The sequence below is a fragment of the Pelodiscus sinensis genome, chromosome 13, assembly GCF_052426305.1.
Source record: "Pelodiscus sinensis isolate ZL-2025 chromosome 13, ASM5242630v1, whole genome shotgun sequence".
NCBI lineage: Eukaryota > Metazoa > Chordata > Testudines > Trionychidae > Pelodiscus > Pelodiscus sinensis.
Window position 1 is genome coordinate 7008860 of NC_143064.1, and position 27403 is coordinate 7036262.

The 27403-nt window shown below is 47.6% G+C and overlaps 1 protein-coding gene across 2 annotated transcripts in view; it reads right to left on the reverse strand.

Annotated features, from left to right (window-relative positions):
* The window catches only part of GPR50 (G protein-coupled receptor 50), a 66068-nt gene extending 40775 nt beyond the window's left edge, over window positions 1-25293 (reverse strand). The window contains exon 1 of one of the 2 annotated variants that reach the window (XM_089781808.1): window positions 24337-25293. Coding sequence is in view for 1 of the 2 variants with exons in the window: in XM_075941102.2 (XP_075797217.2) it covers window positions 23947-24118 (172 nt within the window). In the remaining variant the exon portion in view is untranslated. Of the gene's footprint in view, window positions 1-23946; window positions 24273-24336 lie in introns of those variants that run through there. The other variant, XM_075941102.2, reaches the window with a different exon arrangement.
* Between the last annotated feature and the right edge of the window lie 2110 nt (window positions 25294-27403).

Genomic DNA, 27403 nt, shown 5'->3' on the forward strand with positions numbered 1-27403 from the left:
CGCTTTGAGTGTAGACACAGGCTGTCGTCACTGAAGTGCTGCAAATCACTTCATCTGACCTTCTTTGTAAAATGCATAGAAATCTACTGATGGAAAATGCTACTTAAGAACTAGGTATTATTATTATTATAAGCATTATAGGAATAGCATGGGGGGAGCTGTCAAATCACCAACTAAGGGACTTCTGTTTGCTGCCCAGTTACATCAGTGCCTGGGACTTGAAGCTTTTTATGTAAAAGAAAAAAGTTGCATTTGGCCTTGATTATACAGCCGCTCCCCGAGTTACGAACAAGTTACGGGACCAACACTTGGTCCGTAACTCGAATCCCATAGAGTTACATGGCGACCACACTGTTCGTAAGCATGGATCACCATTCTTAACTCAGATCCGCATTTACGACCGCTTTGGTCGTAAGTGCGGATGGTCGTAAGTGGAGGTGGCCATAACTCGGGGAGCAGCTGTACCAACAAATTGGGCTTTCAAAGAGAAGCACTCTTGTGACCCAGTGCAAAGACACAGGTAGAATGATGTGGTGGTCGAAATGGCTACATAAGAGTCATTCATAAGATTAATGATCCACTTGAAGAATTTCATGTACTTGCAGGAGGGGAGGGGTTTCCTTGGTCTATCAAGCAACATAGAGATACAAAGAAGGAACGAGAGATTTGCTAAGCAGTAGTTCTGCAGAAAGGGAGTTAGGGATCACAGTAGATGAGAAACTGGATACGACTCAATGTTGGGATTGAAGGAGAAAAAAGAGGGGGGAGAGTTATTGGACACACGACGGTGTACAGAGTTGGACCCTCGCAAATGGGTTTGCCTCTCCCTGCCTGCCACCACAGAACCATGCAGTAGGAATACATCACTAGGCACATGTGCCTGGGATGAACTAGAAAATGTAACGTGTGTGGTATATAATGGCCAACGCGTATGTGATATACCCTGGGAAATAATATTTGGGAGGATGACAGCATTAGTCAGCCACCACTAGATGAGTCTAGATGCAATGCAAGCATCTTATACACTAAGAATCACACTTATTACCTTCCTAAGCTAGAGAAAACCCAGAGCACCGTGATTGTCCCCTTGGTCAACTTCTCCGTTTCTCTCAGTCTGGACTGGAGGGAATTAGCTGATCAATTGCTTTTAGAAGCAAAAGTTACACAGTTCTTACAAGGAACTCAGAAGAATGTGGGAAGGCGAGTTCTCCAAATAACATATGCAAATGGAAATATGATTAAAATTGCTGGTGCTGAAAAAGTACTTACTGCTTATCACTGGTATGATGTCTTTACAGGCTGCTCTCCCAAATCTAAAAGTATATTGTCATTTGTGTTTCACCCATTAATGATTGTATTGATACTGTCTTGCATTTGTCTAATTGGAATGATATTCATGTGTTGCTGGACAAAAAAAAAAGTTTGTTAAATTGAAACCACAAGCTCAGAGTGCCTCTTAATATATAGCCATGAAATAATTATATAAAATATGACCCACTCAAGAATTGTTCTTGAGCCTGATTGCCAAGAAAGGAGGGGACAATGCAGGTGAAGACAAACTGTAAAAGACAGACTGCGAAGATGTATATCGGCATCAGAGAAACCATCAGTGCGTACCCATGGTCAAGAAATAATCAGATTGGCAGATGGATGACTCTAAAGGTGAAGGCATCCCTAAAAACAACTGGATCCAGTTAACAATCCAGGACAGGATGACCCTTTTGGAGATGTTTTGGGACATCAACAAGATAACAGTAACCGGTCACAGACTGACACACAGTCCATAGAGAGGATTATAAAAGCAGGGTGCCTTGCTATGGAACTTTGGGTTCGTCTTGCCACCAACTCCAGGAGCATCAGATCAATCGACTGACAGAGCCCGGCTCCCCCTCTGTGATCAACAGGGGCAGATGACCGTTTTGCGGAGCCCCGGGCAGCATAATTCCATGGGGCCCCCCCTTTGCCACGGCGCATGCGCAGTTACGCCATGCGCATGCGCGGCGGCGCCATAGCGCATGCGCAGGGGTTTCTGAAGTGCGGGGCCCGGGGCGGCCGCCCCGTTCGCCCTGCCCTATATCCGCCCCTGGTGATCAATCTGACTGGGCACTAGATTGATCCAGACTCTGGACTGGTAACTATAACATCGTCTGGCGGGACTGTGTGTGTGTGTGTATGGTGTTTGCGTGTGAATGACTGAAAAGCATATGCAACGCTTGTATTCTCAATAAATGCAGCATACTGCCTTTTCCCCTAGAAAAGATCTAGTGTGCTTCATTTAAGCATAACATCAACAGTGTGTCATTGCTGCCAAGAAGGCTAACAGCATATTGGGCTGCATTAGGAGCATTGCCAACAGGTTGAGAGAAGTGATTCTTCCCTACCATTTGGCACTGGTGAGGCCACGTATGAAGTACTGCATCCAGTTTTGGACCCCCAATACAAAAAGGAGGTGGGCAAATTGGACAGGGGAAGGCAACAAAAATGATTAGGGGTTAGGGCACATGACTTACCAGGACGGGCTGAGGGAACTGGGCTTATTTAGTCTGCAGAGCGGAAGAGTGAGGGGGGATTTGATAGCCTTCAACTACCTGAAGGAGGGCTCCAGAGAGGATGGGGACAGTTATTCTTAGCGGTAGCAGAAGACAGAACAAGGAGCCACGGTCTCAAGTTGCAGTGGGGGAGGTCTAGCTTAGAAATTAGGAAAAAACTATTTCCCTAGGTGGTGGGGAAGCACTGGAATGGGTTGGCTAGAGAGGTGGTGGAATCTCCATCCCTAGAGGTTTTTAAGGCCCATCTTGACAATGCCCTGGCTGGATGATTAAGTTGGGGTTGGTCCTTATTTGAGCCGGGGGTTGGATTTGATGACTCTTCCAGCCATTATTTTCTATGCTTCTTTGACTGCTAGGGAAGTGAAGATATGCTCTGGGGGGATGTGGTACTTTGTAAAGGACTTGTTCATTGCTCACCCGTTCCGGCTGGCTTTATGTATCCGTTGCAAACATTTTAGAGACTATGTAAAATGACTGTATTAAGGGATGTTCTCCAGGATCTCCCCTGCATCCCTCTCTTTCACACCCCCATTAATCTCAAAGGCTTTGTCTAGCCTGGGACTTGCTCTGATCTAGGCAGCCCCATATAACATCCCACTTCCAACGAAGGCCCTGTCTCCATTAGGAAATACAAGATAGTTCACAGTTTGTAAAGTTCACAGTTTGTAAAATCCCAGTGTAGACAAGGCAAACGGGAGCTGACCACCATGTAGCTGATCAAGACGCATCTCAGCTCCTCTCTTGGCTTTTAACCCAGTTCAGCACAATCACTTTGCTTTGACTAGATTGTGACTGGGTGACCACGTCCGTCCTAGTTTAGACAGGCCCGGAGGACGCTTGTTCCCAGCAACCCTCCATCTGAGAGCACAACTCTCTCAGAAGCCTGGTAGGGCTGTTTCATCCACTGCCTTCAGAGAAGCGTATGGTGTTCTCCCCGCTTACTCTCACGCCCCCCCGGCACCTGGGGCGAGACGGCTGCTCTTTTCACTTGAGAACTGAGCAACTCTTGGCCCCTGGCAACCGATGAGGGAGGAGCTTAGAATCACACTCCCCTTAACTGGGAGCTGTGAGGATCTATGGTTGTGGAGCCTTTCACTAAACAAAGCGTAGTGGCCCATTAGCAGCCTTCCCACAGCAGGTCCATGGCCCACATGGAGAAACACTGCCCGAGAGGAGGAAGAGAGATCTGAATTACGAATGAAAACACACCCAAAATGTTAGTTCCCCTCACACACAACATCCCTCTTCATTTTCCCTCATGATGGTCACTCTGAGATCACACTGCTCATGTATTCAAGTTACGAGGTATTCCCTCTCTAAGGCTGGTGTTCAGTTGTTTTCAGCCAAACGATACTGGAGTCTGTTAACTCGAGTCTTATCTGCCCTCTAGCAAAAGGCAGAACAGTGTATGTGGCAGGGGAGGCCGACAGTCCAGACTTTCCAGCCCAGATGAAACAATACTGAATGTTTTCAGGTGATTAGGCCTCACCTTAGACCAGAACTACTCAACATGCAGCCCACGGCCTCATTGTTTGCGGCCCGCGGTGTGGTTGGGGTTTACGCAGAGCTCTCAACATATGCCCATAGGGGAGAGCCAAAACAAAAAAGTAGTCAATATAATGGTCTTCTGTTGTCATGCGTTTTAGTAGTTAAATTCCTGGACTGTCATTGCTCATTAAAAGTGCTGTCATACGGGTGGAAATCGGGAATATATTGCATTTTATTAATACCAGCAGAACTGACTTCAATGGATCCTGCATGTTATGTAGTCTTGCCTTAATCTTTGTATTCATGCCCATCAGTGTGAAAGAAGCTATTTGCATATATATTTGCATGCATATGCAACCACACTTCCACATTTATCGTGGAATGAGGAGTACAGCTAGTTCGGATTAGGAAGCCTAATCCGAACTAGCTACTCCGTGCCGCGTGTAGCCGCGCGGCACGGGGTTCGAACTGCTGGCATTTAAAAATGGCGCCGGCTAGCTTCATGCAAATGAAGCCCGGGAAATTCAAATCCCGGGCTTCATTTGCAAGTGCGGTATGCCTACATTACCTCCTAGTTCGAATTAGGAGGGTAGTGTAGACATACCCCCTCAGGGGTGAGGAACCTTTTTTGGCTTGAGGGCCACTTACCCACAGAAAAACCAGTCAAGGGCCTTGCACAAGAAAGAAGGGGAAAAAAACAACTGAAAGAAACCCCCCTCACTGACGTGGCCCTGACCGAGAAAGAGAAAGACACTCCCCACATTCCTCTCATGCACCAGAGCCTAGAGGGGCCCAGCCTACTAGATTTTGTGTGCTCCAGCCCCACATTGGATAGCAGGGGGCTGGAGTGCCAGTGCAGGCTCCCCAATGCTGGAGGGCCTTCCGCCTCAGGGGCGAGATCCAGACAAGCCGGGGGCCACATTTGGCCCCTGAGCTTGAGGTTCCCCACCCCCGATTTAGACATTAGCCACTTAGCCATTCAATTGGAAAATTGAAGATTGGATGACAGGACGCAGGGTCCTACCCACCCTCACCTACCTATATAGGCAGTGGTAGTAGGGGGCACACTGCCCTTTGGAGACTGAACCCCGGCTACTGTATGTTGGCTTCAGGGTATGTGCTTGGCTACCCCATCCAAAAATAGCTGGTGTTTTCATGGAACAACGGTGGGTTCTGAAAAAGTGGTATTTGGGGATTTGAATAATATTGTTGAAATCATACGCGTGTCTATTTTGAATGTTATCTAATCCATTTTCCTTTAAACCCGCCAAGATCAACACCAGACTTTACACAGAAAGTATTTCATCAACCAGGGGGAAGTGCCACTGCTCCGCAATCGGCCTCTCTCAACCCACAGGACCCGAGGTGCCCCCTTCCTCCTCATAAGGCCCTGCCATTGGAGCCTCCACCCCTATGTCTTCCATTGCTTTTCTCAAGAGGCTCCCTCGCCACCTTGGGAAATCTTCCTCACCAGCTCATAGTGGGCAGAGACTCCCCCACTTCTTGGCCTTCTGCCATTGGCTGGCCTTGCTGCATGGAACCACCCTTATCTCGAGGCTAGCGTCTCTCCATCCCAGGCCTCTGGTGCTAACGTATACTGCCATCTTCCCTGCTGCTTCCCAGCCTGAGACCCCACCAGAAGTGAAGGGCTGAGGGCCAGGTTGGGAGGATAAATCCTTGGAAGAGAAGTGGTGAGGGCAGAACTGGTTCAACAACTTGGGGGAAGGCTCAGCTCCTCGAGGCAAGGAGGGACTGGAAACTGCCCAGCAGAGCTGGTGGAAAAAACAGATGGGACGGTTCTCCCATCTGAAAGCGCAGCTTAGCAAAAACTGAAGCATTTTGCCAGAATATGTCAATTTTGATGACATTTAATGGAAACGTTCCAAAACAACTGGAGACGGCAAATTTCATTTTCCTTACTCATCTTACTCACAGACAGATATTTAAACTTTTAGAGCCGCATCAAAACAAAAACTGCTCAGAAGGGCCAGTTCAAAGCTTTCGGAAAAGAATCGATGGGATTCCCAACCCAGAACCTACAGCCTGTGCCTAAAGAGTATGTTCTACAGAGACTTTTAGATCTCAGGAATTACCATACTAGCTCAGACCTGAAGCCTAACCCAGTGACCAGGAGATGCTTCAGAAGAACATCCAAGAAGAGCACAGTGGCAGATGTGTTGTGATCGGATTTCCCCACCCTCCCATAACACAACCCAACTTTATCTCCAACAGCTAGAAATGGTCTTAAACCCTGAGACAGAAGCTTTACTGTTGTCCAATTTGCCTCCCTCTTCCCTTTCCCTATAGTTCCCCACCCTTTCTCCCAAAGTGCATCTCCCTCAGGCAGCAGCAAACACTCTTCAAAACACAAATTGTGCAGCTGCCTCAAGCAACATGTCCAAGTAGGGTGAATAATGTCAACAGTCAAGAGACTCTGCAACAAAGGCCCCTAACATTCAGGGGTTATTTTCGGTCTTGGAGGTTGTGCAGTAACCTCTTTGCGGTCAAGAGTTAAGTAACATTTCCAACAGCAAAGTGACTGCCATTATTTTCTCCCCCACTCTTAAGAAAAAAAATCAAGTAACAAAGAACTGAAAGTCAACATGGCAAGTTAAATATCTTCACTTTATGGTTTGTTTCCTCTCTGTTACAAGTACCTTAGCCCCAGATGACTCCACCTGGATCCGCTAGAGTTCATCGGACTGTGTGCAATGCAAACTAGATAACTGATAACTGTGAGGTCAGAATTTAGTCATCTACTCAATCCAGAGAAGCGTGTCTGCATGACGGGGTCCTAGCAAACTCACCGTCCATTATGGACAATTTCACAACCATAGGATTTGAAAATGGATACACTGCGGCTGTGTCTAGACTGGCAAGTTTTTCCACAAAATCATCTGCTTTTGTCTACACTGGCCGCTTGAATTTCCACAAAAGCACTGACGATCTCATGTAAGATTGTCAGTGCTTTTGCGGAAATACTATGCTGCTCCCATTCGGGCAAAAGTCTTTTTCCGAAAAACGTTTGCGCAAAAGGGCCGGTGTAGACAGCAGAGATTTGTTTTCCACAAAAAAGCCCCGATCGCGAAAATGGCGATCGGGGCTTTTTTGCGGAAAAGCGCATCTAGATTGGCCACGGACGCTTTTCCACAAAAAGTGCTTTTGCGGAAAAGCGTCCTGCCAATCTAGACACGCTTTTCCAAAAATGCTTTTAACAGAAAACTTTTCCGTTAAAAGCATTTCCGGAAAATCATGCCAGTGTAGACATAACCTGCATGTTTTCAGTTGTTTAAACCTGAAATTTCATGGTGCTGTAATCATGGGGCCCTGATCCAAAAGGAGATGGAGGGGGGGGGGCGTCAAACCTGTCGTAGGGGGTCAAGAGATTGCCACCCTCACTTCTGTGCTTCCTTGAGAGCTGGACTCTGAGGGTGGCAACTGCAAAGCTTCCTGCAACTGCAGGAGGTTCCAGAAAGTAGAAGTGGGTCTGATCTCTCCTGTGCTGCCGGTACATCCCAGCCGGGGCTCCTCGCTGCTAGTCCTGCCCAGGTTGGAAGGGACAATTCTTGCCCTCTCTCTGCACAGCTGCAGGAAGTCCTGCGCCACCCATCCCTCCCCCAGCTGCAGGATCTCAGGGTGCAGCCAGTCCCAGACAGCATCCCGCAGTGGGGGGAGGCACCTGGAGGTGGATCTGTCTGGTCTCTCTTCACCACCCCACCCCCACCCCGCACTGAGGAGATGGACAAGTCCTGCCCCTTTACTGCCCAGTCCGAGCTAGGAAGCCCTCTTTGATGGAGCGCTCCTCGGAACAAGGAAATAACAGATTTCACCAGGAAAGGCTTATTTCACAGTCTGTGATGCATTTTTCACAGACGTGAAATTGGTAACGCTCTATGCATGACAGAACTGAACATATATCAGTCAGTTAAGTGTAGGACACTGAGCAGATACTAGCCTATGTAACCCATTATACACGCTCCTGGCCTCTCTCAGAGCCATTTCATACAGCTTGCTGGAAACTCGATTTGTCTGATTATGTTGTATCCAAGAGCAGGTATTGGCCTGTTTTAGTAAACAAAACCATCACTCAAACAAGGATTTAGAGTGACCACTGTCCCAGTTTCCCCAAGTACTCTGCCCACTGTGTAAATACACACCAGTATCCCCACTGTTGATGCATATAATGTAACCCTGTAGCTAAGATTTTAACTTGTTCCATTAAGATTAAATTTGTCATTTTGATGACAATATCTGCAGAAATAAACTCCTCCACGAGGCCTCTGGGGACAAATACAGAGGCAGTGAGCCAGGGGATATAAATTATCCCCCAACGTGTCTCCTACGCAGATTATTAAGTCGAGACGGCACCTAGCACAAAGGTCTACAACTTAGAGTCACCAACTTTCACCATTGGATTGTGCGTTTCACAATGTGGCATTTTTCTTCTGGAATATTCACAAGATTCCCAGCTTCTATAACGTGAGTTTCTAGTCATCATAATTACAGAGAAAAACTTGAACACATGAACTCAATGGATTCTGAAACCAAAAAGCAGCTAAAACAGCCTCACTATGACATGTTTTTTTAGGCAGCCTCCTGATATTTGGAGTCAGAGATACGGATTCCATCAATGAGCTAGAAATGGAGTAGCCCCATCCTTCTTTGATATATCCATTCTTCCAGGTCGGTGTCGGAGCTACACTGCCATAAGAACCCTTCTAATCAACAGCTGTAATCAGGTCTAAAGAGAATAAGTTAAATTAAACTAACCCTAGTTCAGGATCGATTTACGCTGTATCATTGTACAGCTGCAAAATGGACACTCCACAGCTCAGACTGGGCGAAGCTGGAGGCTTTCCATGCAAAAAGTGCCAGAGTAGAATGACTTCACCTGTAATGCAGATGTTTATGGTTGCGCTGGTCTACAGACTCCTGGGGCCATTGTGCCTTATGCTTTTTTTTGGACACGTCGCAAGAATCATAGACTCCTAAGGTTGGAAGAGACCTCAGAAGGTCATTCCTCTGATAAAAGCAGAGCCAACCCCAACTAAAACAACCCAGCCAGGGCTTTGTCAAGCCGAGACTTAAAACCTCTAGGGATGGAGATGCCACTCCCTCCCTAGGTAACCCAACCCAGTGCTTCCCCATCCTCCTACTGAAATAGTTTTTGTTACTCTCCAACCTAGACCTCCTCCATCGCAACTCGAGACCATTGCTCCTCGTTCTGTCACAAGAATGCCACAAGACGTTCCAGCAAACATCATTCTCTGGGTGGCGTGCAACATCTGGGATAAAATTCCCCCAACTGAGAGGGGAGGTAGCCTGTTACATGGGTTTTCAATCTGTTCCCATGTTGGACTCCGGCAGCAGCGCAAGAACGGACCAAAATGGAACACAATCGCTACAGCTGGCTGTTCAGCTAAGCGCGGAAAAAGAGAAACTAACCATTACGCATCACCCCTAACCTCAAGCTCTCCTTTTCCACATGAAACTTCACAACTAAGCCACAACCGGCTAAGCAAAGAGCTTGTTTGCCAAAAAGGCTCTGCCTTGCGAGGGGACAGTAAATGAAGTTGACACAGCAGAGGTGTGGCTCTGGAATTCAGAAGGAAGTTCATTCAACCGACAAACAGGATTTCAGTTTGAAATGTGCAGGCCAGGCGGCCTGAGAAGGCAGTGCCCTGGTCGTTCAAATCAGAGTGTTTGTACAAGGTGAATGTACTTGCAGCCCTTGCGTTCACTTTGCACGCTCCACAGAGAAACACGCTCCTTGCGAACAAGCCGCTTAATGGAACAAAAGAGTTCATGGCTTTTCCGGGGCAGACACCAAGTACCGTAAAATCTCAAGTATAATGCGCACCGATGTATAATGCGCACCCTGACTTTTGAATCATAGCATAATGAAAAAACGGAACTCCTATATATAATGCGCACCCCATTGTACATCAAACTTACCTCAGACATTTTTCTTTAAAAAGGCCAGGAGCTGACCCACCAGCACCAAGTCCAGCCTCGCCCACTTCCCGGAGCTGGCCCCGGGCTGCAAGAGAGTGGGAGGGAAGGACGTGCTGCTCCCACCTGCAGGCTCGCCCGGAAAACGTGCGCGCAGCCCAGGGAGCCAGCAGCGGAGTTTGAGACCTGCCCCCCGCCCTCCCAGACAGCTGCCCACGCACCACGCAAAGCTTGTGCCTGCCACGGGAACCCCTAGGCGCAGCCTGAAGGAGCACAGGGCAGGCAGCGAGCCAGGGCGCTGCAGCCTGGTGGCACCACTGGCTCCTTGCCTTGTCCGGGAGCCTGGCGGGGCGGCAGCCCCCGCGCCACGCTGCAGCGGGAAAGTTTCTGTGCAGAGGGGACGGGGAGTTCCCCGGGCCGGGGCTACTTACAGGTTCGTCGGCCTTTGCCAAAATAAAACTTTAAAATATAGCTCCTGTGTATAATGCGCACCCTGACTTTGACACTAAATACCCCAGAAAAAAGTGCGCATTCTACTTGAGATTTTACGGTAATCCTTTCCTCTCCCACAGGTTTCAAGCATTTCCCAGCCCTCATTAGTAGCCCTTCATTGCCACGGGCCCTGGGAAGGGACGACCCAGCACTGACTGAATCCACAGAGAGACCAGACTGAAGAGGCTTTGCAGAACGAGGGCTCGAGTGAGACGCCCGTCAGAATCACTCCGTCTTCTCTTGACTACACTAAACAAGCCCAGTTCTACGCATCCCATCCAAACCAGCAATACCAGTACAAACGTGGAGTGTAGCCGGGCCTCGGAAGGGCAGGGCTCCAGCCACAACGCACAAGGGGAGTGGTCTTAGCGCTCCTGTTCAGACCTCGCGGAGCAAGGCAAAGAGGGCTGAGGAAAACAAGAACGAGGGTGGCCAACTTCCAACGAGGACACAGAATCCAACTCTGTGTCTGCCCCTGGTACCCCAGGAAGTTACAGGCGGCCTCGCTTAACACTGATCCACACCCAGTCAGGGAAAGGCTGAGAGAGGAGGCAATTTTTAAAGAAGCAGACGATGCAGAGGCATCGGGGACAATTTTTAAGATGGGGATGCTGAGCGGACCTTTACCCTTGTCCATGTCTCTCACCCCAGGTTGGGGATGCAGATGGGGGTGGCTGCAGAACCCTGGGACAGGACAGGCCACCAGGAACCCAGACAGCAGTGGTGGGGCCAACCAGAGCCTCTAAGTTCGGCTCCTGCAGCCAGGACCCCAGCACGGAACCACAACTACTACTTGCTGTGCCTATGAAAAATGGTAGCATAGAATCCTAGGACTGGAAGGGACCTCGAGAGGTCATCAAGTCCAGTCCCCGGCCCTCACGGCAGGAGCAAGTACTATCTAGACCATCCCTGATAGGTGTCTATCTAACCTGCTCTTAGATATCTCCAGAGATGGAGATTCCACAACCTCCCCAGGCAATTTATTCCAGTTTAACCACCCTGACAGTGAGGAAGTTTTTCCTAATGTCCAACCTAAACCTCCCTTGCTGCCGTTTAAGCCCATTGCTTCTTGCCCTATCCTTAGAGGCCAGGGAGAACAATTTTTCTCCCTCCTCCTTGTAACACCTTTTTAGATACTTGGAAACGGCTCTCATGTCCCTGTCAGTCTTCTCTTTTCTAAACTAAACAAGCCCAGTTCTTTCAGTCTTTTCTCACAGGTCATGTTTTCTAGACTTTTTATCATTTTTGTTGTTCTTCTCTGAACTGTCTCCAATTTTTCCAATCTTTCTCGAAATGTGGTCCATAATTATTGCCAATAAATATAGCTTTATGGAAAACAGGTCTTGTCAAACAAACGTGATTTTTTATGAGGTTACAAGATTGACTAATTAAGAGGAAACTGCACTGACAAATATATTTAGGCTTCTGTAAGGCATTTGACTTAATCTTGCATGACATTCTAGAATGAAAAACTAGCACTACGCCTAAGTCACCGAGGCCCGTATTAAATAGATTAACAACTGGTTGAGCTAGTTGCCTTTAAATGGAGTTACACCAATGATTATTTGACCCAGTGAGGCTTCACTGATACGGAGAGGCAGAGTCTTTTCACTGGGATGATGGCATATGAGCCAGAAAGAAGAGCTTCACTCTCAGGGTATGTCTACATTACAGTTTTGTCGGGAAAATGGCCGTATTTCCAACAAAACTTGATTTATGTCCATACTGCAATTGCATTCTTCCACAAGAAAATCGAAAGAACAAAGGGTTCTTCCAACATTAGTAATCCTCATTCTACGAAGAAGAAGCCTTTTTGTGAAAGAGCTCTTTCTCAAAAAGGCATGTGTGGACGGGGAAGAGGGAGTTCTTTCAGAAGAGGAGGAAAGAGGAAAAAGCACAGGTGCCCTCGTGGCCATTCTGTCCACAACAATCACAGCTTACATGCGAGAGTGCGTCCATTCAGTCTGGATGCTCTTTCAAAAAAGCAGAACACTTTTTTGATGCACTTTTGCAGTGTGGACACTCTCTTTTGGAAGAAGTTTTTTGGAAGATCTCTTCTGAAAAAAGCTTCTTCTGAAAAAAGCCTGTAGTCTAGATGTAGCCTCAGAGCACACGGAGTTAGAAAAAAAAACCCATCACCTTTTTTGCCACAAAGCTAAGGGTACATCTACACAGCAGGGCAAAAGTCAAATTAAGCTACACAACTTTCAGCTACATCAATTGCATAGCTTAAGTTGAAGTAGCTTAATTCAGCTTTTGGCACGGTCTATACAGCAGGAAGTCAAGGGAAGAACACTTGTCCTTTGACTTCCCTTGCTCCTCATGAAATGAGGGTTACAGGAGTCAGAGTCAGGAGTCAGAGTAAGAAGTCCTCCAGCTTGACATTATTCCGAAATATACACGTCTACTGTATAGACGTGATTTAGCCACACTGAGACACAACAGAATGGAATCTTGTTGCAACTGTGATAGTCCTTTTTCTGAGGAGATCTAGATGTTTCACACTTGTGCCATTTTTCACACTTTTATGGCTGCAGAGAGGAATGATTGTGCCGACATTACAAAGCGTACGTTCAAATACACCGTTAGCCAAACATTGTTCAGCGGTCAGTGGGAAGGCATGCACTTCTAGGGGGGTTGTTTAGGGCCAGGTACTGCATAAGCAAGGCATTCCGCTTCCCACAACACAAGGGGAAAATAAAGACGTGCAGAGAGATAGAAAACCGGGGTGAAATGGACCAGTGTGCTGTAAATCTCGACATTTCCTCTTAGACCTTCAATTCAAACAAACATTCTGTTGTGAATCACGAGGGATGCATATGAGAGGAAATCACATTTGCAGTTGACGACAGCAATAGGGAGAGCTACAAATATAAAAATCACAAGGCAAATGCACTCAGCGGGCACCTATAGCATTCTATGCACAGTCCAAAAAAGTTTCCGGGAATATTTAGGTCCCTTCTGAAAATTGGCAGGCTGTGGCAGCAGATGCAAAGGTGCAAGGAAGAATTGCTCAGGAACCATGAAATTAAGCAAGTTAAAATGCTGAATTAAAAAAACCTTCAGATTCATTGCTCTGTATCAGAGATGTTTTATAACTGTAAATACAGAAATGGGACAGGAAGAGTAAAATGTGAATTTGCCAGAATAGAGTCATAGGCTAAACTACGATAAAAGCTTTGTTACCCAGCATGAGGAGGGAGATGGATAGTGCTGGTTAATCAAATAGTCCTGTTAACCAGGAGTTACACTGACCAGTGGAATACCAATTTTCAAAGTGGTTGGTTTCTTGAAGCACTAGTTTTCTACACGGAACACTAAAACTACATTGAACAGAATTTAATCTTTCTTTGATCATTCAGAAGACACATCAGGATGTTGCACTGCCTCGGGGGCTTTAATATTAAGGGCAACGTGTGAGGGGGGACCCAGGAGCCACTGCTCATGTGACACCCCCCCCATGACTCGTGTGAGGCATGTGCAGTTGGTTCTCCCCTCACATGGCGCCGCGCTTTATTATAGGCTTTGCTCTAGTCTCGTGTACTGGAGATTTCAACCATGTATTTTGTTACCTATTAAAACCGTAACGATTAAAAGTTCACATGAGATGAAAAATGCCAATGTACATGCGTGTGTTTTGTGGAAGTAAAATGTTCCTTGTGACATATACAAATACGTTCGAAAGACGGTCGGCCATTTTACACCAAGCGCCATAACGAAGTCCGTAACGCACGCACTGCAGTGTAAAGAGAGAGAGGCTCGTGGCTTTGACCATGTCGAGTGTGTGAATGACATGACTGTGGTGGAACGTGGTTTTAGTTTTCTAGTGAACTGGGATTTGTCTTTTTTTTTCCTCCCGCGCCACCCAGTATATTTTAGGCCTCACTCCATATAGTCGCATTAGGCCTTGCAAATAACCATGCCAGCCCTGCCCCTCCCCGGCCTAGAGGAGGGCTAGGACAACTCCATTCACCCCACCCCGCTACACCTCGCCTCTTCCTTGCCCTCTGCCCCACCTCTTCTCCAACTGAGGCAGCCTGGGGGTAGGGTTGCCAGGTGTCTGGTATTGACCCGGACAATCCGGTATTTTCGCCTCCTGTCAGGTAAAAAAATTCAGAAAATACCGGACACGTGAAATTTCCCAGCCAGGAGGCGAAAATACCGGACACCTGGCAACCCTACAACACACTTGGCAACTGGGCCCAGCCCTCCCCCCACTCCCTTCCCCCTCTCCCCCCGCCTCAGGATCCCCTGCTTACCTGGTTCCGCAGGGAAGCTGCATTCTGGCTCCATCAAGAAAACAAAATGGTCACCGGCAAAAAGCCTAAAGAGCTGAAGCAAGGGGAAGCAATGCCTTCCCTGGGTCTTAGTGCTCAACCCCTCCCCTATCCTATCCTGACTGCATGCACTTAAAGCTGTTTTAATGCTGGGTTGTTTTTATTTTATTGTATTTATTTATTTATTTTTCTTAACTCGTGGGGTCCTTTTTTTTTGCTCAACAACTTTGGTCTCCCCCCTTTTTTTCCCCCTCAAAAGAATTTTTCCCCTGTGGGTTTTTTTTTGGGGGGGGGGGGAGTGGTGGTGTTTGGTATTTTTGGTTAAACCATCTGGCAACCCTACCTGGGGGATTAGCAGGGGGCTAGTGCTTCCCTTCCCCCTGCCCATTCACCAGCAGCAGTGGGGGAAAGCAGAACAAGACAATTCCAGCTCACTTTGCTTCCCTGGCCGTGTTGCGCCACTTCTCGCTGGGAAATGTGAGGAGGTCCCACCTCCTCCTTCCCCGCTTCCCCTATTGCTGCCGTTGAGTGGAGGGGGGAAAGACTCCTGCTACGGGTGCCAGGGCCCTCTTTCTGGCTGCCGGCCAGCCCCTCCTGCCTATGGCACTGAGGGGGGGCACACAATCCCTTGTTTCCCCCACACACATGCATTGCCCCAGATTATCATCAACTATCAGCGTAGGTGCAGAAGGGGTAGGAGATGGGGCTGAATGTGAAACGATCCAATGACACACCCTGGAAGCTGGTTTTCTTGAATAAATCCCTCGTCAGCTTGCTTACTTGTCTTGTGCCTCTTTCCAGAATGCGCCACTGCATAATCTCCCGGGCATCAGATTAAAGATGTCTTTTGGGAGACACCAATGCCAGCTACTAGAGCTTCCCTGTTGGCAAAGTGCCAGCGTACGCAGCTTCCACTGCATATTGCTCATTGAAATCGTGCGTGTCCCGGCGAGCAGGCACAGCGCTTGCGGTCAGCTCCTTGCGTTAGATCGCTTTCCAACACACTGGCCGAGGGCTCGACTGTCAGACCTTACTCCCCCGCATAGTGATTCAGGTCCCATTCACCGCACACATTGGGCAATCGCTGTTGGTACGAGAGCAGGAACTTCTTATCCACTGCATCCCCCTGTGAGCTAGTGATCAGGGTGGGAACAGAGGGGGCAAGCAAAGGGAAGAACCTTGGTTCTCCCTTGCCTCCCTTACTTGCTGTCCAGAACAGCTGGGCAGGGGCAGATCAGCAGGCCCCAATGGTATTCACCCAAGTGTTCTGAACCAACCCAGATACAAAGAACTATTAACTGGGCTATGTAACCTAGTGCTTAAATCAGTCACTGCATCAGATGACTGGTGGATACTTATAGTGAAGTCAATTGAAAAAAAAAAGGAGCCAGAGGTGATTATATTATACGCATGTAAATATAACTTCAGTATCAGGCACATTGGTGGAAACTACAGCAAAGAACAGAATTATCAGACACACCAATTAGCATCATCTTTTGGGGAAAAGTAAACACAACTTTTGTAAAGGGAAATCACGCCTCACTAACCTATTAGAATTCAGCAGATACATGGACAAGGGTGATCCAGTGGACATAGTGCACTTGGACTTTCAGAAAATTTTTGACAAGGTCTTTCACCAAAGGCACTTAAGCAAAGTAAGTAGTAATGGTCCCAGACAGAAAATTCCTTCATGGATCAGTCACTGGTTAAAAGCTAGAAAACAAAGGGTAGGAATAAACAGCCAGTTTTCACATGGGAGAGAGATACAGACGCCCCGAGGATCTGTACAGGGACCAGTGCTGTTCAACATATTCATAAATGTTCTGGAAAGAGGTGGCCAAAAGAGCCAATACAAAATTACCCAAGATAATTAAGTCCAGAGCAGACTGTGACAGGTTGGCTGTGTCTACACTGGGCCACTTATTCCGGAAAATCAGCCGCTTTTACGGAATAAGCTGCGAGCTGTCTACACTGGCCCTTGAATTTCCAGAAAAGCAACAACGCTCTACTGTACAAAATCAGCCGCTATTCCGGAAAAGCTACGCTGCTCCTGCTCGGGCATAAGTCCTTATTCCGGAACACTGTTCCGGAAAAGGGCCAGTGTAGACAGCCCAGTAGTCTTTTCCGGAAAAAAGCCCCGATCGCAAAAATGACGATCAGGGCTCTTTTCCGGAAAAGCGCGTCTACCTTGGCCACAGATGCTTTTCCAGAAAAAGGGCTTTTCCGGAAAAGCAGCCTGCCAATGTAGGCGCTCTTTTTCCGGAAATACTTATAACGAAAACTATTCTGTTTTAAGCATTTCCGGAAATTCATGCCAGTGTAGACACAGCCGTTATGAAAGAATCTTACAATACAAAGTCACTGGGCAACAAACTGGCAAGCGAAATTCATTGCTGGTAAATGCAAATGATGCATATTGCAAAAATCTCATCCCAACTCTACATACAAAATGATGAGGTCTAAATTAGCTCTTACGACTTGAGAAAGAGACCGAGGAGTCACCATGATATTTCCAACCCCTGCTCAATGTGCAGCCACAGTCAAAACAGCCAATCGAATATCAGGACCATTAGTTCCTAAGCTCGGATGTTACAAGGAGAAGGGAGAAAAATTGTTTTCCTTGGCCTCTGACAATAGGACAAGAAGCAATGGGCTTAAATGGGGTTGAACATTAGGAAAAACTTCCTAAATTGTCAGGGTAGTGAAACACTGGAATAAATTGCCTGGGGAGATTGTGGAATCTCCATCAATGGAGATATTTAAGAGCAGTTGAGACAGACACCTGTCAGGGATAATCTAGATGGTGGTTGGTCCTGATGAGCGGGCAGGGGACTAGACTTGATGACCTCTTGAGTTCTCGTATTCTATGATTCTATTATTAGGAAAGGGATAGATAATAAGATAGTAAATTTCTTGATGCCATCATACAGAGGACACCCACCCAGGAATACTGTGTATAATTCGGGTTGTCCTACCTCAAAGAGATGAATTAGAATTGAAAAAAAAGTATAGAGAAAGGCAACAAAAATTATTTGAAACCATGGACACAAGCCTGGGGTCACCCAATGAAATCAAGAAAAAGCAGGTTTAAAACAAACATGAGGAAACAGCTCCCACAACACAGTCAATTAGGACCATTAGTACCTAAGCAAGGGGATGTTGTGAAGGGCAAAAGGACTCCAGAAAGAACTGGGGAAGCTCATGGAAGATTGGCCCATCTATGGCTGTTAGGTAAGAGGGTCAGGGATGCAACCCCGTGCCAGGTGTCCCTAAATCTCTGACTGCGAGAAGCCGGGATTAGACGACATCTGATGAATCGCTCAATACGTTACCCTCGTCTATTTACTCCCTCCGAAGCATCTCAGCTAGAGCGACCATTGGTCTAAACCAACATGCTTGTGCTTACCAAATTCATAGTCCCAAATGCTAAAATTTACCAAATTTATAGTCCCATATGTTGCATTTACCAAACGCACTTGATAAACCTGCTACCCTGAAGCCTAGCTTCTTTGAAACCTACTCTTTCCTATACTTTAGGTATGTTCCACTTTGAACATCAATGACTATCTTTGAGGGGGAAGGCCTGATCTTCCAGCCCTTTTTTAGGGCCAGATCCTACAAAATCCCTACATAAATAGAGTTTAAATTTTTGCAGAACCAGGTTCTCAGTCCTTGCCAGGCAAAATGGCTCTTTAAATTGAGGGGAGGTTTTGAACGTAAGGAGTGAGTTAGGGCTACAGCAGGGGTCAGCAACCTTTTCAAACCAAAGAGCCAAACTACATCAAAATTCAGAACAAATGGTCAACAAAGGGCCCATATAAGAATGCCCGTTTGCATGACTGCAAATATACAATTTAGTATTATTTATAATTGACATAATGATCAATCATAGCATAAATGAAACATTGTACTCACAGACCTTATTCAATGGGACTTCTGTTGCTGCATCTTTTCACATATTTCTCTAAAGTTTACATCATAACTGGTCGAATTCAGGTTCATGCATGCATTCAAGCTACAGGAGTAATTATGCGTTTATAAACTTCTGAATTAATTTTTAATTGAATATAAACAGTTACAGTTCTTTTGTCATTCCCAAAATACGTGTATTTGGTCCCATTACTTCCCCATATTTGGCTCAAGAGCCACAGTTTGCAGACCTCTAGGCTACAGGATGGGGTAGCAAAGAAAATTGCCTATTGGCAATGAAATAGAAAAAGATACCCACTTAGAAACTAAAATGATGTGAATCTTGCATTCGTATAATTGTTGCCTTGCCAGGATCTTTAACAGGCTAACGTGAGTACAGATGTGGTCTCCTCACCACAAAAAAGATATTTTGGCATTAGAAAAGGTTCAGAAGAGAGCAATTAAAATGATTAGGGGTTTGGAACGGGTCCCATATGAGGAGAGGCTAAAGAGACTGGGACTTTTCAGTTTAGAAAAGAGGAGACTGAGGGGGGATATGATAGAGATATATAAAATCATGAGTGGTGTGGAGAGGGTGACTAAAGAAAAGTTATTTACGTGTTCCCATAATATAAGGGTGTGTCTAAACTACATGGCTCCATCGATGGAGCCATGTAGATTAGGCTGACTGGCAAAGGGAAATGAAGCCGCGATTTAAATAATCGCGGCTTCGTTTAAATTTAAATGGCTGCTGCGCTGAGCCGACAAACAGCTGATCATCTGTTTGTCAGCTCAGCGCACTAGTATGGACGCTCCCGCGCCGACCTGAAAGCCCTTTATCGACCTCCCCGTTATGCCTCGTAGGATGAGGTTTACCAGGGAGGTCGATAAAGGGCTTTCATGTCGGCAGGGGAGCGTCCAGACTGCCCCAATCTGCCGACAAACAGCTGATCGGCAGAGTGGGGCAGCCATTTAAATTTAAATGAAGCCGTGATTATTTAAATCGCGGCTTCATTTCCCTTTGCCGAACAAACAAATCTACATGGCTCCGTCGACGGAGCCATGTAGTTTAGACGTACCCTAAGAACTAGAGAACACCAAACAAAATTAATGGGTAGCAGGTTTAAAACTAATAAAAGAAAGTTCTTCTTCACACGGTCAACCTGTGGAACTCCTTGCCAGAGGAGGCTGTGAAGGCTAGGACTATAACAGAGTTTAAAAAAGAGCTAGATAAATTCATGGAGGTAGGTCCATAAAAGGCTATTAGCCAGGGGGTAAGGAATGGTGCCCCTGGCCTTTGTTTGTGAAAGGCTAGAGAAGGATGACAGGAGACAAATTGCTTGATCAATGTCTTCGGTCCACCCCCTTTGGGGCACCTGGCACTGGTCACTGTCAGCAGACAGGATACTGGGCTAGAAGGACCTTTGGTCTGACCCACTATGGCCATTCTTATGTTCTTAACCACATTTTTAAGTGTCTCTAGGAAATAAAACAAGAATAAAAGATCCATAGTGCCTAGCACAAATTCATACTTTGTTACAGGAGAGCCCAAACACTTTACACAAACCCTCAACCCACTTTTCGTCTCTCTCTCAGCATGTCACAGTACTAAAGTGGCACACATTACAGCCGGTCCCCGAGTTATGAATGCATCGATTTATGACCGTGTGTATTTACGACCAACCTTCTATACAGCCGGAACCCGAGTTATGCACGATATCTGCACTTACGAACAGCACGGCCGTAAGTAAGTGCATGTAATCCGACTTGCAAACAGATCGAGTTACAACCAAGTGGTTGGAACGTAACTCGTTCGTAAGTCGGAGACCAGCTGTATTATATTTCTTCCAGCTTCTCCTTGCTGATAAAAAATGACGGTTCAGTGATTTAGCCTTGGGCCTGATCCTGCATTCTTATACTTGCCAAACTCCTGAGGATGCCAGTGAAAGGTTTGGGTTTTCAAAGAACCCAGGATGAGTCTGTGCCCTATTATATTTCAGCACATTCAAGAGGCCTGGATAGAAGACGTGTTTTACAAGAACTTCGACTGCAAGAACATGCCCCTTGAGTGGAAGTTTCCATTCACATTCAGCTCGAGTGTTATTAAGCCCACAGACACTGCAATGAGAGAATTGTTTTACACAAACATATGCCCGGGGCTGTTGTAACCATTTGTGGTGAAGACCAGGACTTTAACAGGTTAAAAAAAGAGCTAGATAGATTCATGGAGGGTAGGCCCATCAACGGCTATTAGCCAGGATGGGCAGGGATGGTATTGCTAGACTCTTTGTCAGGGGCTGGGAATGAGTGACAGGAGAGGGATCACTTGATGGTTACTCATTTCTCTTCACTCCCTCTGGGGCATCTGGCATTGGCCGCTGTCTGCAGACAGGACACTGGGCTGGCTGTTCTGATGTCCACCATCAGAAGATGCTGCAAAACAGTAGGTGGAGAGGTCAGCCTAACGATGCTGACTCCTTCCCCGGGAATGTGACCCCGGAAGGCCTTAAAAGAGGCGAGCCTGGTCATTACAAGCCCTTTCTCCACACATCTGGCAAAGCAGCACCCAAATCCCTCCCCTTGAGGTGGCAAGTACCAGGTTTGGTTCGGACCTGCTGCGGGCACCATACTAGTCACTCCTTTGGGGACAGAATTTCTCTCTCACCGCCAGATTGGCCAAAGTGGAATGGAATTTTTTTTGGCTTAGTTAAATCCATATAAAATGTCTCCTGTTCTCCTTTCAGTACAGGCCAAGTAGGGACTGGGTTCTCCACTCACACTGTTTATATCTGTTTGACTTCCAAATTGCTCCTGATTTATACCATTCATTGTAAACAGGGGGAGGATCAGGCCCTCTGACTACAATGGTAATTGTATCCATGACAGAATTCAGAACTTGCCCCCCACAATCAGCTGTTGCTCCAAACTTACATCTGTTGATTCTATGCCTATAAAGTCAAATCGGAGCACAGCTGTTAACAAGGCGAATGAAGATTACGTTTTCATGGGGTTTCTTAACAGTTGATCCCTCTGACTTAGTTTTAAGGCAGACAATGAGCTACGGATAATCATCAAGGCTTTGGAAATAGCCCCCTTGTCACCTAGTGAAAAAAAATCTTTCTTTGTTCATATTTACAATTCTGTTTTCAGTTGTTTTTCCTGAAAAGCATCTCCTGAAAATCTGAAATGCAATCAAATGACTGAATTTCCCATCTCTATTATTCTAGTAGGCAGAATGTATAAGTCACTAGTTATCCAAGTTTTATAAAAAGCTGCTACCCATGAACACCCATCAGAAAACCTAATTTTCAGATTTTGAAGTCAAACCGATTAAGTCAACTTGAATATTTTCCCTAACTTCTGTACATTTAAACTCACATAAGCCTGGTGAAATGTTTTCATACAGAGTGCATTTCACGGGCCAGATTTTCTTTGCCACTAAATTATTTTAATTCCAGAGTAACTCAATTGCTCTCGGATGAGTTACTCCAGACGACACAGGGATAACAGAAGACAAAAGTGTCCCTGTGTTAGGAATGAATTTGTTAAATACATTGCGAGTAGCGGAGACTTGATACGCAAAACATTTTATTAGCTGTAGAGCTAGAGGTTGTTTTGCTCCCTCTGCAAAGACAGCACCATGGTTCAGCCTAATGTTCAACAAAGTTTCTCATTTTTGAAAGCCACAGCAAGGAATACCTAGAGTTACTGCAGAACAATTTCTAGCCAATTCTTTTCACCAAGCTAATGAAACCAAGGGAAAATAAATACCATGCTTTAAAATTACTAATAGGAGTGTAGATTCTGCTAGCTTTCTTGCCACTTAAAAAAAATCAAAAATTGTTTCAGCTACGTGGACGACACACGTCTGAGTTCAAAGGGAGAAATGTTTTAAATAAAGTGACTAACAGCTTTCACACTATACGTTGACTAGAAATTGGGAAAAAGAAACTTGACTCTGTGGTCATCCCCAAAAGCAACAAAGATCAAATATGCTAAAGACACATAAAACAGACTCCTACCAGCAAGTGTTTACCATTGTCATGGGAGCTCTTTGAAGAGGGGGGTTGTGCCCACGAAAGCTCAGGATACAATCTCGATATTTCGGTTAGTCGCTAAGGTGCACCAGGCCCACTCCTTGTTTTTTTAAATTACAGACTAACACGGCCGCCCCTCTGAGATTTTCTTTTTCACGATCCCTCTTGCTTTTTTGCAAGCTTTTAGATGCTCATGCTGTGGCCAGTCTTGCAGTGCTCTCATAGGCAAGACTCCCATCCAAACTGATGAGAGTTTTGCCCAAATGACAGCTGTGAGATTGGGGTCCTCTATCTGCAGCTAATCCCTGGGAGACAGAAGGTTAAGAACAGCTGAGGTTTGAAGACAAAAGGAACAGGGGGGGATAAGTTTGTCACTCCGGTGCAGCATGGTTTATTGAAAAGGGCACAGAAGAATGAGAGTCCCTGGATGTTATGTCCTCCCCCTACAAGCAGTAGGGTGGGTAATTATCTTCTCACTCTTGGAAAGGCGTTTTTCAGAGCCCCGATGAAAAAACCTAAAACCTGTGTCAAGTGTTAGTGAATATTTTAATCCCAGGTAGGATCCCATCCTGCTTCCCCTGGCTTTGCTAGAAGCAGGACCAGGTCCCTCATTTTAAAGAGAAGACACTTCCAGCTTCTCAGGCATTTGGCTGCCCCAACTTGGGACGTGCCCTGAAAGTTTGGGGCGCTTGGATCAGTGGGGCTGGAAGAGATGGCAGCGTAGGAATTGGAAGAGGGGCTCTGGACGAGTTTCCCTCCCCAATGAAAGCCCTAATCCGAGGAGGAAGTTGATCACAGCCTTCGCTGTCAAGAGTCAGGGCTGCGGTTCCACTAATTGCAGCTAATCACCCTGCGGCTGGATAACAACGGGACCCGCGGCCGCTTGGTTTGGCGCTGCGTTTTTATTTTTAAATCGCCGAGTGGCCCCCGCTGGGCGGTGCAGCAGCAACCACTGGGCGCCCCCCTCCCCATCGGCCAGGTCTGCTCCGGTTCGGGGACACGGGCAGCCCCATCGGCCTAGCGAGCCCCAAAGCGCGCACCCGGCGCGGCTGGACAGTTTGCGAAGTTGCAGGGCGCGTCTCCCCCCGCAGGCAGCTCCAGGCTCGGAGCCTCCCGGCCCCCCGCACACGGGCAGGGGAGCTCGCTCCGCGCCCTTGCAGCCTAGGCGGAGGGGTGGTGGCCGGTGGCCGGGGGGCCGCCCCGGGGCCCGGCTGGCCTAGCGCCCCCCGCCCCGGCACTCACCGGCGTTGCGGAGTTTCTTGTTCCTCAGCACGGAGAGGATCACCAGCGCGTTGCCCACCAGGTCGCCCACGATGGTGAGGATGAGCACCGCGGCCAGGGCGGCGGTGGCCCCGGCGGACGGGCGAGCCCCCGGGCTGCAGTCCGGGCAGCTCCCGTTCCCGGCCGGCTCCATGCGCCGCGCCCCCGGCCTCAGGCTGCTGCCCGGGGAGCGGCGCTGCCTCTGCCCCAGCTGCCGGAGCCGCTCTGGCCGGTCCCACCCCGCCAGCCCGCAGCCATCCCTGCCCGACCCTCCCCTGCCAGCCTCGCCGGGGGCCCCGCCGCCTCTCCAGGGCGCAGCGCCAGCCCCGCCTCGGGCACCTGCCGCGCTGCGCCGGGCGCTCGCACACCCACCTTCGCCCAGCCGAGCCCGGCTCCGGCCCGGCCCTGCCGCTCAGGGACCCTCCTGCGCCGCGTCCGCCTCGGCCGTGCCCGGAGCTGACACCTGCCCCGGTGCAGGGAGCGCTGGGCCCGGCCACTCCCCCGTGCGCCTCCTCGGGGGATGGTGCGCTCCCAGCGGTGCGCGCTGGCCACGGGCTCCCAGCCCCGCGTCCCTGCTTGGGAGTCCAGGGGAGTGACCCGGCTGGCCCCCTTCTCGCCCCACCCCCGCCTCCCGTTACCGACCCCAGCTCCGGGAGCGCGAGCGCTCGCAGGTCGGGAAAGGGTCCATCCACCTGGGAGCGAGCTCAGGGGCGCAGCGCGCAGGAGCCTCGCCAAGCGGGCAGAGCTCCCGCTGCCCGCCCGGACTCGTGGGGCGTTGTCTGTTTGAGGGAGGGGGCAGCTGGACTTCGCAACACCAGCAACCTCTGGGATCGGCCTGAGCGAGCCGCGCGGGACTCCCAGCCCCGGGGAGAAAAAAACCAGCCGCCAAACCAGAGAAGTGCCTGGAGCCGCTTGAGAGCGAGCTCTCCAAAGGGAGCCCCGCTCGCTGTTCCTGCTCCCTGCCCTGGCTTTGCTCCGGCTGCTAAGCTCACGAAAAGGCAGCGAAAAATGCGCAGCTAAGGCGAGGTTCCATAACCAGTGACCATGCTAGGGCGGGGCAGTCGGGAAGTTCTGGGCCCGCACCAGGAGGACAGATCTCGCCTTAGGTGCGTCTGGAGGGGAGCGGGTAGCCACGAGACTCGGCGTGCGCGGAAACTGGCGGTCGCGGGTGCATGACACGCGGCTGCGAGTCGGGGAAAGCTCCGGGACTCTGTGGGAACCTCCGCTAGGGGGGGGGGGGAAAGTTTGGCCAGGCGCAGGGCGTGGGAAAGCTGTCAGAGGGCGCCACCGTGCGGTCTCCTTTCGCAACTGCAGTTCCACTAGGGCGTCCTATGCAGGACTCCAGGCCAAGGGCTTTTTCAAGTTCTCGCTCAGCATTGTAAGGCTGGTTTCAGATCTGCCCTGCCTTGTGGAAGGGCCCAGTCCTGAGGGCAGCAGCGGCTCGTTGTAAGACTGGACCCTCCCGCGTGTTTACTCTGCCCTGCTCATACAGGGCCACGTTCGAGTTCACGGAATAAGCCAGAACCACCAATAAAATGACTTTCCGTTATTTCAAGAGGAAACGCTTCCTTCGTTGGGCGCTGTAACCCATCTTCCACGGAAACCTTTCCGGGGCGTTTCAGGCTCTTGGGCGTCTACAATCTTGTCCCACACACTGGCGCGTTCTCACGCCAAAACTCTTTTGCGGAAGAGTTCTTCTGCAAAAACTCTTCGGCTACGTCTACATTGGCGTGATCTTGCACAAATACTCTTTAACGCAAGAGGTTTTGCATTAGAGTATTTGCGCAAGAGAGCGTCTACACTGGCGTGTGCTTTTCCGCAAGAGCATCCATGCCAGTGTAGCTACTCTCTTGCGCAAGAAAGCTCTGATGGCCATTTTCTTGCTCAAGAAATTCATGTTACTCTGGCCTCTTGTGGAAGAGCTCTTGAGCAAGAGGGCTTATTCCTGAGCGGGAGCATCAGAGTTCTCGCGCAAGAAGCCCTAATTTTATACATTAGAACGTCAGTTTACTTGCTCAAGAACACACAGCAAGTGTAGACAGGCAGCAAGTTTTTGCTCAAGAGCGGCCGCTTTTGTATGAGATTGCGCCAGTGTAGACACAACCCAGGTGTTGGATTGACCCAGGTGGCAGAGATTCTATTGCACCCGTTCCACCTGGGGGGGAAGACACTTGACTGGGTTTGGGAGCTTTCTGGGAGGAGGGGATTTTAAAAGGGAAAAGGGCAATGAAGACTAGTTTTGCCCCAGCTGCTCTGTCCCAGGCGTCCAGATTCAGCTGCTGTTGAAACTGATCAGCAGCTGATTCCAGGAAGTCCGGGGCAGGGCAGAGCAGCTCTGCCTTGGGCTTCCTGTAGTCAGCCGCTGGTCAATTTCAACAGCGGCTGAATCTGAACGCCAGTTCCGACTTACATACAAATTCAACTTAAGAACAAACCTATAGTCCCTATCTTGTACGTAACCTGGGGACTGCCTGTAAAGAGAGGTTTGCCCTGGCATTACACAGGTGCAAAGTTATGGTCTGCTAAGTACAAAAGTTGCCATACAAAAATAAAGAAATTATGATAAAGTGTACTGGAAAGAGTTTGAAGAGTGTGTAGATTTGTTTGTGCAAAATAAAGTCATACTTCATGATTACCTACAGATACCAAATTTTGCATAAACAATCCAGCCACTTAAAGTAGCTGAATGTACTATTTTTTACACCGAAATATGCTGGATTTAAAGGTTTAAAGAATTATTTTTTGTTTTCATCAAAAAATTTATGACTATTATGATTAGAGTTCATAAAAATATTTGCTAACAAAATTAAAATCCAGTTACCTAGTCGACTGTCATTTTAGTGTAAAGAAAATTTTTACTGTTACAAATCACAAAATAATTCAAATTAGTTATGGAAAGAGTAATGGAAGCTTTACGTGATAGGAGTTACCTTTTTTGGCATTCATATTTGTTTTGTTATTTACATTTTAAGAATGTATTTGCATATTGCCAATTAATACAACAAATATAAAGAATCACAAAGGATTGCTTGATATCATTGTCGAAAGATTTTTATGCACCTGTGATTTATTTCAAATTTTTATTTTGATATTTATTCATTTTCTTCACTAATTAAGAGTTTCTGTTTCAAATTTATTGTGTAGGGTAATTATTCAATAAAATGGATAATGTTTGACATTGAAATCCTATACTTTTAAAACTCTTCTTTTACATCCCTTTTGCAAGCATGGTCATAAAAAATTCTATTACATGTATTTCAGGTCTTGAGCTTTCCTATAAATGCAATCTACACAAAATAACTTTGCCTGGTCAATGACAGGCTTCACCTGTTAGTTTTCTATAATTCAGACAGGTTTCTCCATTTCATCACTGGACCAGTTAAGACAGATCTACTAAAGCAGGAAACAAAGATGAAAAGAGAATTCAAGAGGGAGGTTT